At 60.0% G+C, this 15,373-nt stretch overlaps 1 protein-coding gene across 5 annotated transcripts; it reads right to left on the bottom strand.

Moving 5' to 3' along the window:
• Positions 1–103: 103 nt before the first annotated feature.
• On the bottom strand, positions 104–15,157 carry LOC311609963 (very-long-chain 3-oxoacyl-CoA reductase-B-like). 5 transcript variants are annotated; one of them, XR_014792863.1, is made up of 12 exons: positions 14,909–15,152; positions 14,553–14,599; positions 11,063–11,138; positions 5,003–5,113; positions 4,817–4,884; positions 3,918–3,962; positions 3,659–3,693; positions 3,399–3,480; positions 2,731–2,796; positions 1,736–1,885; positions 1,135–1,528; positions 104–1,085 (listed from the first exon to the last, which is right to left on the bottom strand). XR_014792863.1 is itself a non-coding variant. In XM_084860775.1 (11 exons), the coding sequence occupies exons 1-11, from the start codon at positions 15,066–15,068 to the stop codon at positions 1,409–1,411; spliced, it is 960 nt and encodes a 319-aa protein (XP_084716901.1). In that variant the 5' UTR covers positions 15,069–15,157; the 3' UTR covers positions 104–1,408. The 5 variants fall into 5 exon arrangements, 1 of the variants encoding a protein (XP_084716901.1); XR_014792864.1 differs by having other exon boundaries at positions 104–1,026; positions 1,141–1,528; XR_014792865.1 differs by having other exon boundaries at positions 104–1,026; positions 1,257–1,528.
• Between the last annotated feature and the right edge of the window lie 216 nt (positions 15,158–15,373).

Here is a 15,373-nt window from a genome sequence, read left to right as displayed (position 1 = left end):
TATTACATGGAGATTTCTGGTTCATTTATGCAGGTGCTTGGTGTGAGCAATGGAATAGATTTATACACACACACACACACACATGCTTGAGGGATCTCTATTTTTAAAATTATTTTTATTGAGATATAGTTCACATACCATAAAGTTCAGCCTTTAAGTGTGTACAATTCAGGTTTTTGAGTATTCACAAAGATTTGCGACCACCACTGCTACAATTATTTATATATACACATATATGTATATATCAGCGATTTTCAACCTGTGTGCTGCAATAATTTTTATTTTCAAAAAATATATTTTATTGATTTTTTTACAGAGAGGAAGGGGGAGGAATAGAGAGTTAGAAACATCCATCAGCTGCCTCCTGCACATTACCTATTGGGTATGTGCCTGCAACCAAGGTACATGCCCTTGACCGGAATCGAACTTGTGACCCTTGAGTTCGCAGGCCAATGCTCTAGCCACTGAGCCAAAGCGGTCAGGGTGCCACAAGAGTTTTTAAAATATGGAATGCCTAACTATTTAGTCAGGGGCACTGACCTCTTTTCCCTTTGATTGTCAAAGAAAAAAATGACAACAGCCAACACAGCAATAGCTGTTTAGTATGAATGAATCAAAATTGTGCCTAGTTTTTTGGGTTGTTTTTTTTTTTAATCAGATTGGCAAAAATATATTTTGATGTGCTGCAGAATTTTAGTAATTAGGTTATGTGTGCCATGAGATAAAAAACATTGAAAATCAGTGGTATATATACATTTACATATATATATATATATATATATATATATATATATATAAGGCTAAGTTGACTCAAGGCTAAGTTGACTCAGACATTCGTGATCCATATAAAGCTCTCACTGGCGTCAATCATATGCATATGTTTCTGTCATTGTCGATCGTGAATTTGGTTGACACTTCTATTATAGAGAAAGGACAAATAGTGATATTAAAATATTCTAATTTCCTTTCCATGTGCACGAATCCATGGACCAGGCTACTAGTGTACACACACACACACACAGGCTACTAGTGTACACACACACACACACACACAGGCTACTAGTGTACACACACACACACACAGGCTACTAGTGTATACACACACACACAGAGGCTACTAATGTACACACACACACACACACAGGCTACTAGTGTACACACACACACACAGGCTACTAGTGTACACACACACACACACAGGCTACTAGTGTACACACACACACACACACACACAGAGAGGCTACTAGTGTACACACACACACACACACACACACACACGGAGTGGCCAGTGTGTTCAGCGATCATCATAATCTGGCCACTCAGTATACACATATCCCACCCACCCCCACGGGTGGGGGCCTTTGCTGACATCACAGCCCTGGGCTGGGAGACAGGCGGCCGCACGTCTTCAGGGCCTTTTACGGGAGGGCTGTGCCTTCGTGATGGCATTGTTCAACAGAAGCAAAACCTTTGGTCCCCAGCGACTGAGACAAAACCAGCTGGGCAGGAGGAGAGCCAGCAGGGCATCCTGGGAAGAAGAGGTACCAGGAATCAGGACACACCCACAGGTCCGTTCCCCCCCCCCCCCCCCCCGCCCCCCAATCTCTCCTCCCGTCTTCCCAGCCCAAGGGGGCGGGGCGGGGGCTCTCCCCTCCTCCGGACACCTCCTCCCTTCAGAGCGACGAGTGGCCGGGGCCAGGGAGGGGCCCTCCCAGCTCTCCGGCCACCAGCGCACCTGCACAGCTTGGCTGAAGCAGCCAGAGGTTTGGGAGGTGAGGCCAAGGGTGTCCAACGCCTGCCGAGCGAAGTCCACGGGACTCAGAACCAGAGTCCGGTACTTTACCTCACTGGTCATACTGGACTCAATCATGACGGGGCTCACGGTCTGCAGGAAGGAAGGAGCTGAGGAAGGGGAGAACGCCCCTCTCACCCTAGCTAGCCCCCAGGCCCCCTGAAAATCCCAGCGTCCCGCCCTAGCTGGTTTGGCTCAGTGGGTAGAGCTTCAGTCTGCAGCCTGAAGGGTCCCGGGTTGCGGGGTCCATCCCCAGGAGGGGGCTTGCAGGAGGCAGCCGATCAATGATTCTTGCTCATCATTGATGTTTCTAGCTCTCTCTCTTCCTCTTCCTTCCTCTCTGAAATCAAGAAAAATATATAAAAGAGCCCAAACCGATTTGGCTCAGTGGATAGAGTGTCGGTCTGCAGGCTGAAAGGTCCCAGGTTCGATTCCGGTCAAGGGCATGTACCTTGGTTGTGGGCACATCCCCAGTAGGGGATGTGCAGAAGGCAGCTGATCAATGATTCTCTCTCATCGATGTTTCTCACTCTCTATCCCTCTCTCTTCCTCTCTGTAAAAAATAATAAAATATATGTTTTAAAATATATATAAAAGAAAAATAAAATAAATGCTATCCTCTACTTTAAATTTTTTAAAGTAAATACAAATAAATAAAAATATTTTTTTTAAAAAAAAAAAGGAAAAAAGAAAATCCTAGAGTCCCACCCAACTTGCTGCTCTCCTACTGGGGACTCAGACAGCCCGCCCCTCCAGGCCACGCCCTCCAGACCACGCCCACAGAGGCCACGCCCCCGCAACAACCCTCCGCTGGGGCGGCCCCTCCTGATTGACAGCCCCTGCCCCGCCCCGTGAGAGTCCACCGCCGCTGAGCTCCTCCCCCGCCGGAGGCCCCGCCTCCGGAGCCGCCGCCGGTCGCGTCCCCCGGAGCCAGGCACCTGCACGAGGACTCCCCGGGAGCGGTACTCCGCGCCCACGGCCTGCGAGAAGCTCCGCACGAAGGCCTGCGAGGAAGGAGAGGGAGGACCCAGGCTCTGAGCCTCCGCGTGCAGACTCCTCCAGCCCGTCCTGGCCCCGCGCCGACCCTGCCCCTAGATCCCCGGATGGCGCCGGAGAGCCCCCAATCTCCCGCCCCCGCCCCCATGTCCTCACCTGAACCCCCGAATGCTCCTGCGTTCTGAACCTCCCCTCCCTCCCGGTACTCCCAGACACCCACCCTCTGTTCCACCCGCCGGTCCCCATCTCACTCCCACCTCACGTTTCCCCTTCCCCAAGCCCCCGTTTCTCTTAAAAACAAACAGCCGAGACCGGTTTGGCTCAGTGGATGGATCATCGGCCTGCGGACTGAAAGGTCCCAGGCTTGATTCCCGTCGAGGGCATGTACCTTGGTTGCGGGCACATCCCCAGTGGGGGGTGTGCAGGAGGCAGCTCATGTTTCTGTCCCTCTATCTCTCTCCCTTCCTCTCTGTAAAAACTCAATAAAATATATTCTTTTAAAAACACACAACTTTCTATGCTTATTAAAAACAAACAAACAAACAAACTATCTCTGTTGGGCTGGGGCCAGTGCCTCTCACCCCCTCCCCGGTGGGCGGGGCCCGGGTACCTTGGACGCGGCGTAGGCCGACAGCAGCGGACAGGGCTTCTTGTCCAGAAAGGAGGAGATGTTAATGACGATACCTTTGCGCCTGGAGGAGGAAGTATTGGCGGAAAGGTGACTCCCCACCTCCACCCCTGAGCCAGGACCTGATCTGAGAAATGTGAGAGGGAAACGCGGCTGGGACAGCTGGGGCAGGGGGGAAAGCCTGGAGGCTGGATGGAGGAGGAGGAGCCAGAGGGGGAGAGAAAAGGGCTGATACCTCTTACCTGGAGACCATTTGGGGCAGGACAATGGCGGTCATCTGCTAGAGAAGAGTGGGGCAGAGAAGAGTGGGAAGGGCCCCGTTTTCCAGTCCTTCCACCTGCCCCCTCCCCCTCAAGTTCCCTCCCATCCCCCACCCCACCCCCACCTTCCCCTGGGGACTATTCCCCCAGCACCTTCTCCGCCGGCCGGCTGTAGGGGGACCACCCAGAGGGGTCAGAGCTGTGCTGACCTTGGCCTTAGCCCCTCCCAGCCCAGGCTTACCTGGGCCACAGACATGATGTTGCAGTTGATGACATCAGAGAGTCTCTGGGGAAGGAACAGAACCATGGTCCCTCCCTCCACCACCTCCTCAACCCCCGCCTTTTCTTATTTCCAAGCTTACTTTCTTTTCATTAAGTTATTATCTGTGTACATACCTTACCAATCCCCCTCCCCAGAGTTTTGCGTCCATTGGTTTTGCTTGTATGCATGTATACAAGTCCTTCGGTTGATCTCTTATCTCCCCCAGATCTCCCTCCCCACCCCGCTGTAATTTGACAGCCCTAGCTTACTTTCTTTTAAGATTGAACAGAATTTATAATGTGCATATTCTTTGACTTGTCAACACCACTTCCGGACATTTACTCCTTTCCAAGATACTCACACATGTGGGGGATGAATTCAGTAGAAAGATATTGTCCGTAGTCACCCATAATAGAACACCTCCCGAATGCTCATGGCTGGAGGAACGACTAAATAAATACAGTGTTGCCCTCACTGGTTTGGCTCAGTGGGTAGAGCGAAGGGTCCCAGGTTCGATTCCAGTCAAGGGCACATGCCCAGGTTGTGGGCTCGATCCCCAGTAGGGGGCGTGCAGGAGGCAGCCAAGCAATTTATTCTCTTTCATTGATATTTCTATCTCTCTCTCCAACTGGAGGGGGAAAAAATTTTAAATAAAAAATGGAAGAAAGAAAAAGAAGCCGTAGGATTCAAGAAGGATTGTAACGGAGAGTTTAGAAAACCACAGATCTCAGGGGCAGGCCCTGGTTGTCCCATGAGGGCCACCCCCCGTAAAGTTAGCGCCAGGGGAGGGAGAGGGCAGACAGAGCCAGGGAGCTTGGACACCGGTGCTGGGGGGGCAGAGCGGGAGCACAGTGTGAGAGGAGGCCTGGCTCCCTCACCTTGGCCACGTCCTCGCAGTCCAGCAGCCTCGCCATGGCCTTTTGGTACAAGGTGCCCACGTTGTTCACTGAGCGGGAGGAGACAAGCTGTCAGTGTCTGCAGCGGCCCCAGGAGCCCGGCGGGGGCAGGGAAGGGTGGGCATGGGGCGCGGGAGGGCAGGCTCCTCCCAGCGGGCCTGGGCTTACCCAGGACTCCGACCTCCAGGTCCTCCAGTCCCGCCTTCACCGCCTCGTAGACCTCCAGGCCGCCGGTGAAGTCCGCCTGGATGACTCGAGTGAGCCTGCCGTGCAGCCGCTCTGGGGAGAGGCCGAGGGAGCCAGGCCAGAGCTGGAACCCATCCCAATGCTGCCCCACCCTGTCCGCGGGGTGCAGCCCCAGCCCCCGCTCCATCCTCCCTTCCCTGGGCCCGGATGCAGCTGAAGCCCCGCCCCGCCTAGCCACGCCCCTGGCCACGCCCCTGGCCACGCCCTCCTCCAGTCCCGGCCCCTGTTCCCAACTTTCCCAGCCTAAGACCACCCTCCCCCGCCTCCATCACCTCCCCACTTCCCCCATCTCCATCACCTCCCCCCCCTTCATCACCTCCCCCACCTTCCCCACCTCCACCACCTCCCCCACCTCCATCACCTCCCCCACCTCCACCACCTCCACCACCTCCCCCACCTCCATCACCTCCCCCACCTCCACCACCTCCCCCACCTCCCCCACCTCCATCACCTCCCCCACCTCCATCACCTCCCCCACCTCCCCCACCTCCCCCACCTCCATCACCTCCCCCACCTCCCCCACCTCCCCCACCTCCATCACCTCCCCCACCTCCCCCACCTCCCCCACCTCCATCACCTCCCCCACCTCCATCACCTCCCCCACCTCCATCACCTCCATCACCTCCATCACCTCCCCCACCTCCCCCACCTCCCCCACCTCCATCACCTCCCCCACCTCCATCACCTCCCCCACCTCCATCACCTCCATCACCTCCATCACCTCCCCCCATCTCCATCACCTCCCCCCCCTTCATCACCTCCCCCACCTTCCCCACCTCCACCACCTCCATCACCTCCCCCATCTCCATCACCTCCCCCCCCTTCATCACCTCCCCCACCTTCCCCACCTCCACCACCTCCATCACCTCCCCCATCTCCACCACCTCCACCACCTCCACCACCTCCATCACCTCCCCCACCTCCATCACCTCCATCACCTCCCCCACCTCCATCACCTCCCCCACCCCCCCACCTCCACCACCTCCACCACCTCCACCACCTTCATCACCTCCACCACCTCCACCACCTCCATCACCTCCCCCACCTCCCCCACCTCCATCACCTTCCCCACCTCCACCACCTCCATCACCTCCCCCACCTCCATCACCTCCCCCACCTCCATCACCTCCCCCACCTCCACCACCTCCCCCACCTCCATCACCTCCACCACCTCCATCACCTCCCCCACCTCCATCACCTCCCCCACCTCCCCCACCTCCACCACCTCCCCCACCTCCATCACCTCCCCCACCTCCCCCACCTCCACCACCTCCATCACCTCCCCCACCTCCACCACCTCCATCACCTCCCCCACCTCCACCACCTCCACCACCTCCATCACCTCCCCCACCTCCATCACCTCCCCCACCTCCCCCACCTCCACCACCTCCCCCACCTCCATCACCTCCCCCACCTTCATCACCTCCCCCACCTCCCCCACCTCCCCCACCTCCCCCACCTCCCCCACCTCCCCCACCTCCCCCACCTCCACCACCTCCATCACCTCCCCCACCTTCATCACCTCCCCCACCTTCATCACCTCCACCACCTCCACCACCTCCATCACCTCCCCCACCTCCATCACCTCCCCCACCTCCATCACCTCCCCCACCTCCCCCACCTCCATCACCTTCCCCACCTCCACCACCTCCATCACCTCCCCCACCTCCACCACCTCCACCACCTCCATCACCTCCCCCACCTCCACCACCTCCCCCACCTCCATCACCTCCCCCACCTTCATCACCTCCCCCACCTCCATCACCTCCACCACCTCCCCCACCTCCCCCACCTCCCCCACCTCCATCACCTCCCCCACCTCCCCCACCTCCCCCACCTCCATCACCTCCCCCACCTCCCCCACCTCCCCACCTCCATCACCTCCCCCACCTCCATCACCTCCCCCACCTCCATCACCTCCCCCACCTCCACCACCTCCCCCACCTCCATCACCTCCCCCACCTTCATCACCTCCCCCACCTCCACCACCTCCACCACCTCCCCCACCTCCATCACCTCCCCCACCTCCATCACCTCCCCCACCTCCCCCACCTCCATCACCTCCATCACCTCCATCACCTCCCCCACCTCCACCACCTCCATCACCTCCCCCACCTCCATCACCTCCCCCACCTCCACCACCTCCATCACCTCCCCCACCTCCCCCACCTTTACCTCCATCACCTCCCCCACCTCCCCCACCTTTACCTCCATCACCTCCCCCACCTCCATCACCTCCATCACCTCCCCCACCTCCCCCACCTCCATCACCTCCATCACCTCCCCCACCTTCATCACCTCCCCCACCTCCCCCACCTCCATCACCTCCCCCACCTCCATCACCTCCCCCACCTCCACCACCTCCCCCACCTCCATCACCTCCATCACCTCCCCCACCTCCATCACCTCCCCCACCTCCATCACCTCCCCCACCTCCCCCACCTCCCCCACCTCCACCACCTCCATCACCTCCCCCACCTCCATCACCTCCCCCACCTCCATCACCTCCCCCACCTTCATCACCTCCTCCACCTCCACCACCTCCACCACCTCCCCCACCTCCATCACCTCCATCACCTCCCCCACCTTCCCCACCTCCACCACCTCCCCCACTTCCCGCACCTCCATCACCTCCCCCACCTCCATCACCTCCCCCACCTCCCCCACCTCCACCACCTCCACCACCTCCATCACCTCCCCCACCTCCATCACCTCCCCCACCTCCATCACCTCCCCCACCTCCCCCACCTTCACCACCTCCACCACCTCCATCACCTCCCCCACCTCCATCACCTCCCCCACCTCCATCACCTCCCCCACCTCCATCACCTCCCCCACCTTCATCACCTCCATCACCTCCATCACCTCCCCCACCTCCATCACCTCCCCCACCTCCCCCACCTCCATCACCTCCATCACCTCCCCCCACCTCCCCCACCTCCATCACCTCCCCCACCTCCATCACCTCCCCCACCTCCATCACCTCCCCCACCTCCACCACCTCCCCCACCTCCATCACCTCCCCCACCTTCATCACCTCCCCCACCTCCACCACCTCCACCACCTCCCCCACCTCCATCACCTCCCCCACCTCCATCACCTCCCCCACCTCCCCCACCTTTACCTCCATCACCTCCATCACCTCCCCCACCTTCATCACCTCCCCCACCTCCCCCACCTCCATCACCTCCCCCACCTCCATCACCTCCCCCACCTCCATCACCTCCCCCACCTTCATCACCTCCATCACCTCCATCACCTCCCCCACCTCCATCACCTCCCCCACCTCCCCCACCTCCATCACCTCCATCACCTCCCCCACCTCCCCCACCTCCATCACCTCCCCCACCTCCATCACCTCCCCCACCTCCCCCACCTCCCCCACCTCCATCACCTCCCCCACCTCCATCACCTCCATCACCTCCCCCACCTCCATCACCTCCCCCACCTCCATCACCTCCCCCACCTCCCCCACCTTTACCTCCATCACCTCCCCCACCTCCCCCACCTTTACCTCCATCACCTCCCCCACCTCCCCCACCTCCATCACCTCCCCCACCTCGATCACCTCCCCCACCTCCACCACCTCCATCACCTCCCCCACCTCCATCACCTCCCCCACCTCCATCACCTCCCCCACCTCCACCACCTTCCCCACCTCCACCACCTCCCCCACCTCCATCACCTCCCCCACCTCCACCACCTCCATCACCTCCCCCACCTCCCCCACCTCCATCACCTCCCCCACCTCCATCACCTCCCCCACCTCCACCACCTCCCCCACCTCCATCACCTCCATCACCTCCCCCACCTCCATCACCTCCCCCACCTCCATCACCTCCCCCACCTCCCCCACCTCCACCACCTCCATCACCTCCCCCACCTCCATCACCTCCCCCACCTCCATCACCTCCCCCACCTTCATCACCTCCTCCACCTCCACCACCTCCACCACCTCCCCCACCTCCATCACCTCCATCACCTCCCCCACCTTCCCCACCTCCACCACCTCCCCCACTTCCCGCACCTCCATCACCTCCCCCACCTCCATCACCTCCCCCACCTCCCCCACCTCCACCACCTCCACCACCTCCATCACCTCCCCCACCTTCATCACCTCCCCCACCTCCCCCACCTCCCCCACCTCCACCACCTCCCCCACCTCCATCACCTCCCCCACCTTCATCACCTCCCCCACCTCCACCACCTCCACCACCTCCCCCACCTCCATCACCTCCCCCACCTCCATCACCTCCATCACCTCCCCCACCTCCTCCACCTCCATCACCTCCCCCACCTCCCCCACCCCCATCACCTCCCCCACCTTCCCCACCTCCATCACCTCCACCACCTCCCCCACCTCCCCCACCTCGCCCACCTCCCCCACCTCCATCACCTCCCCCACCTCCACCACCTCCCCCACCTCCATCACCTCCCCCACCTCCATCACCTCCACCACCTCCCCCACCTCCACCACCTCCCCCACCTCCATCACCTCCCCCACCTCCCCCACCTCCATCACCTCCACCACCTCCCCCACCTCCACCACCTCCCCCACCTCCATCACCTCCATCACCTCCCCCACCTCCCCCACCTCCATCACCTCCCCCACCTCCATCACCCCCATCACCTCCATCACCTCCATCACCTCCCCCACCTCCATCACCTCCCCCACCTCCCCCACCTCCATCACCTCCATCACCTCCCCCACCTCCATCACCTCCCCCACCTCCATCACCTCCCCCACCTCCATCACCTCCATCACCTCCATCACCTCCATCACCTCCCCCACCTCCCCCACCTCCATCACCCCCATCACCTCCCCCACCTCCCCCACCTCCCCCACCTCCATCACCTCCCCCACCTCCATCACCTCCCCCACCTCCATCACCTCCCCCACCTCCATCACCTCCCCCACCTCCATCACCTCCCCCACCTCCATCACCTCCATCACCTCCATCACCTCCATCACCTCCCCCACCTCCCCCACCTCCATCACCCCCATCACCTCCACCACCTCCATCACCTCCCCCACCTTCCCCACCTCCATCACCTCCACCACCTCCCCCACCTCCCCCACCTCGCCCACCTCCCCCACCTCCATCACCTCCCCCACCTCCACCACCTCCCCCACCTCCATCACCTCCCCCACCTCCATCACCTCCACCACCTCCCCCACCTCCACCACCTCCCCCACCTCCATCACCTCCCCCACCTCCCCCACCTCCATCACCTCCACCACCTCCCCCACCTCCACCACCTCCCCCACCTCCATCACCTCCATCACCTCCCCCACCTCCCCCACCTCCATCACCTCCCCCACCTCCATCACCCCCATCACCTCCATCACCTCCATCACCTCCCCCACCTCCATCACCTCCCCCACCTCCCCCACCTCCATCACCTCCATCACCTCCCCCACCTCCATCACCTCCCCCACCTCCATCACCTCCCCCACCTCCATCACCTCCATCACCTCCATCACCTCCATCACCTCCCCCACCTCCCCCACCTCCATCACCCCCATCACCTCCCCCACCTCCCCCACCTCCCCCACCTCCATCACCTCCCCCACCTCCATCACCTCCCCCACCTCCATCACCTCCCCCACCTCCATCACCTCCCCCACCTCCATCACCTCCCCCACCTCCATCACCTCCATCACCTCCATCACCTCCATCACCTCCCCCACCTCCCCCACCTCCATCACCCCCATCACCTCCACCACCCCCATCACCTCCCCCATCACCTCCCCCACCTCCATCACCTCCACCACCTCCCCCACCTCCACTACCACCACCACCTCCATTACCACCTCCCCCACCTCCATCACCTCCATCACCTCCCCCACCTCCATCACCTCCCCCACCTTCATCACCTCCCCCACCTTCCCCACCTCCACCACCTCCATTACCACCTCCCCCTCTCCCTCCCCCTCCCTCTGCCTCCCCACCTCCCCCACCTCCCCCCTGCGGCTGTCACCTATCTCCTTCGCCTCTTGCTCCAGCTTGCTCAGGTTGCGACTGATGAGGACGATGTTCAGGCCTCTCCGGGCGAGCTGGGGGTGGGATTTGATCGTCTATCCGTTAACTAGAGGCCCAGCGCACCATATCGGTAGGGTCCCTAGGCCTGGCCAGCAATCAGGGCCCATCAGGTCCCCCGCCTCCCCACTCCCGCCTCTTCCTTCCCTAGGCACCCGCAGGCCTCCACTGTGCACCGCCGCTGTCCCCCCCCATCCCGCTCCCGCCGGGGCCCACCATGGGCCGCACCACCCCCTGGTGGTCAGCACAGGTCATAGCGAGCAATCCAACTCCGCTTCTGATGGAATGCCCTAGGGACACTGCATATTAGCCTTTTATTTACAGAGATTCCATGACTCTGTCCTGTGTGCTGGCTGCGAGTTGCACAGCGTTGTCAGCGCTGTGGCTGCGGAGGTGAACAAAAGAGGAAACCAAAACCTGCCTCAAGGACCATGCCTTGTGGAGAAAGAGCCACCAGGCAGGCGGAGCAGCTAGTGCAGAGGCCCTGGCACCAAGGCTGGCAGCCAGAGGACAGCACGGAGCCCGCTGCGGGCACCGGGAGAAGGGACCGGTCGTATGGTAGCTCAGTGCGGCGGGCAAGGCACCAGCTCATGGAGCCCCGAATGCCCCAATAAAGACTTGGGCTTTCGCCAAAACTGGTGTGGCTCAGTGGATAGAACGTCAGTCTGCGGACTGGGGGGTCCCAGGTTCCATTCCCGTCAAGGGTATGTATTTTGGCTGTGGGCACATCCCCGGTGGGGGGTGTGCCGGAGGCAGCTGATCGATGTTTCTCTCTCATCAATGTTTCTAACTCTCTATCCTTATCCTTTCCTCTCTGTAAAAAATCAATAAAACATTTATTTATTTATTTATTTATTTATTTTAAAATATATTTTCTTGATTTTTTACAGAGAGAAAGGGAGAGGGATAGAATGCTAGAAACATCGATGAGAGAGAATCATCGATCAGCTGCTTCCTGCACACCCCCTACCAGGGATGTGCCCACAACCAAGGTACATGCCCTTGACTGGAATCAAACTTGGGAACCTTCAGTCCTCAGAAGGACACTCTATTGACTGAACCAAACCGGTTTTGGCTTGCTTGAATTTTTTTTAAAGTCTCTTAGCAGTGGTCCTTGCGTTCGCTTCACCTCCTATACCATCATATCCATCTTCTGCTCAGAACCCCCCCGTTTCAGTAAATATTAATGTCCCCAAATTAACCCACCAGATTCCCCCTGATTCTCCTGGAACTGCATCTCTGTCCTCTTCTCCTACTGCTCCCTTCTTCCTGTCCCTGTCCCTGTCCCTGTCCCTGTCCCTGTCCCTCTCCCTGCCCCTCCCCCTCTCCCTCTTCCTCTCCCTCTCCCTCTCCCTCTTCCTCTCCCGCTCCCTCTCCCTATCCCTCTCCCTGCTCCCTGTCCCTGTCCCTCTCCCTCTCCCTCTCCCTGTCCCTGTCCCTCTCCCTGTCCCTGTCCCTGTCCCTGTCCCTGTCCCTCTCCCTGTCCCTCTCCCTGTCCCTGTCCCTGTCCCTGTCCCTGTCCCTGTCCCTCTCCCTGTCCCTGTCCCTGTCCCTGTCCCTCTCCCTGTCCCTGTCCCTCTCCCTGCTCCCTGCTCCCTGTCCCTGTCCCTCTCCCTCTCCCTCTCCCTCTCCCTCTCCCTCTCCCTCTCCCTCTCCCTTTTCCTCTCCCTGCTCCTTCTCCCTCTCCCTCTCCCTCTTCCTCTGACACAATCACAGTGGTCACCTGCCTGCTTTTCCAACAGGCAATGCTGAAACCGACAGTCAACAGTCAGCACGTTAGGCATTGGATGGTGGAGTTCGTGACACGGTGTAGGCTTTTACGGCCGGATTCAATGCTTTGGTGTCAGGCAGCTTGCCATCGAGGGTTAATAACTTTATGCCAGTCATGCCCCAGGGGACTGCCTGTAAACACGTTTCAGAAAAATGTGCTTAGAAGAACTCTGCTTGAAATAATAGAAAATGCTGCTAGCTACGCCCAAAGCAAAGCCATGATGCTGGTCACAAGATGGTTAGTGTAGCTTCTACCTTTTGCTTTAAAGATAACATCACTCTTGGTTCTTCCACCAAGCACAGGGACAAAGACACCAGACAAGGTGCCCTCAGGAACTAAATTCATGGGACCGAAGGAAGCCACTGAAGTTTGCACAGAAACTAACCAATCAGCTTTGCCCCTGACCCCTAACCCTCCATCTTGGCCTTTTAATACCCTTGAGGGCCTGGCTAGTGTGGCCCAGGGGTTGAGCATCGACCGATGAACCAGGAGGTCATGGTTCCATTCCGGTCAGGGCACGTGCCTGAGTTTCGGGCTCCATCCCCAGTAGGGGGCGTACAGGAGGCTGCTGATCAAAGATTTTCTCTCCTGATTGATATTTCCATCTCTCCCTTCCCTTCCTCCGTGAAATCAATATATATATATATATGAAATCCTTGATGAAAAACCATCAGGGAGTCTGGGTTTTGAGTGATCGCTCCTCGTTCTCCTGACAGGATGCCCTGCAGTAAACTGGTTTGATGTCCCCCCTGCACAGGTCAGTGTCCGATGTTTGGTCACCCGGACAGTGTCGGGAGCTCCCTGGCTCAGTAACCGTGCTCCCTGCCCCAGGGCCTTGGCACTGGCTGCTCCTTCTCCCCAGAGACCCCTCCTCCGTTATCCGCGGGACCCGCACCTCCATCAGGCCCTTTCTCGCTGTTGCCTCCTCAGCGACACAGTCTCCTGAGCACCTGTGTGAACACGGAACCCGCACACACCCAGGCCTCCTTGTTCTCCTTTCATGGCTTGTTTTTCTCCTTCACCCTGACAGCCATTCCACACCCTGCATGTCACGTATTTTCCTTTTCTTCACACCCGGCCCCTCACTCTAGTGAACGTTAACTCCGTGAGGCCAAGGTCTCTGCATGTTTTAAATCTATTTTGTTCACTGCTTTCCTCCCAGCCTGGCACCAGAGGTGGTCAGTGAATATCTTTTCTTATTTTAAAATATATATGTATTCTTATTGATTCCAGAGAGGAAGGGAGAGATAGAAACATCAATGATGAGAGAGAATCATTGACCCTCTGCCTCCTGCACGCCCCATACTGGAGATCAAGCCTGCAACCCCAGCATGTGCCCCTGACTGGAATTGAACCTGGGACCTTCCAGTCCGCAGTCCCGTGCTCTATCCACTGAGCCACACCAGCCAGGACAATGAATATGTTTTGAAGGAGTGAATGAACCCGGGCGATGGTGGGGGGTGCCTATAGGCTGCAGACATCCAGTGTGAACCCCTGAGCCAGGCGGGAGGAGCAGGGAGGCTTCGGGAAGGAGAGAGCGTCTGAGGGAGCCAGGTCACGCACACAGTTCTCAGTCCAGGAGGAGCCCCTGGCCACAGGTAAACCCACAGCGGGAGCACCCCCTTCCCTCCTCCCCCCCAAACTCCCATCCCAGCCTCACCTCGTGCGCGTAGGCGCGGCCGATGCCCCCGGTGGCTCCGGTCACCACTGAGCGGAGAGAAGGAGGGTGAGCAGGAGGGGGCCTGCACTGCCCAGCCCCGCCTCACCCCTCCCCGGAGACCCGGCCCCTCACCCTCCCGTCCTCACCCCCATCCGCCTGGACTCCCACTCCTGCTCCCCTCACCGGGACCGTCCGGGGACTCCCTGCCCCCCTCGCCCCCGCTGGCCCAGCCTTCACTTCTCCTGCTTCCAGGACTGCCCTCTGCCTCTGCCCGAACGGGGGCCTCACCTGTCATCCGTCCTGGTCCCTGCGCCCCCGCGGCCCCCTCCACCCCGGGCCCCGGCCCCGCCGCTCACCTGCCCAGGCTCCGTGCGCCCGGAGCCAGGGCGCCCCGCGGCGCACCGGGGGCAGCAGGTGCGCGTAGACCGCGCAGCCCGCGCCCCACGCCGCCCGCAGCAGCAGGCACAGGGCGGCCGCCGCCCCCAGCGCCCGCAGCGCGTCCCACTCCGGCCCCATCGCCGCTCCTGCAGCCGCCGGACCCGGCGCCGACCACCGGGAGGCTGCCCGGTCAGTCTGTCCACCTCCACCTGCGGCCGCCGCGCTGGCCGTCCCCGCCCTGGCCCCGCCCCCGGCTCAGCCCCGCCCCCGCCCCGCCCCACGTCTGAGAGGTCCACCGGCTGGAGGCCAGCCCACCCCCCCTGCAGGCCCGGGCAGCCTCGGCCCTCCCCCGCCCGGCTGGGGGAAGCGGCCACAGGTCACCTTGGTTTGGGTCACGGAGCTCACCTTGGCGACTGGAGAGAGTTTTGTCAACACGCAGAGCT

The sequence above is a fragment of the Pipistrellus hanaki genome (assembly GCF_964339955.1).
Source record: "Pipistrellus hanaki genome assembly, chromosome: 15".
In the NCBI taxonomy this organism is placed as follows: domain Eukaryota; kingdom Metazoa; phylum Chordata; class Mammalia; order Chiroptera; family Vespertilionidae; genus Pipistrellus; species Pipistrellus hanaki.
The sequence above is the reverse complement of the archived record's forward strand: the minus strand, read 5'-3'. Positions and strand labels throughout refer to the sequence as shown.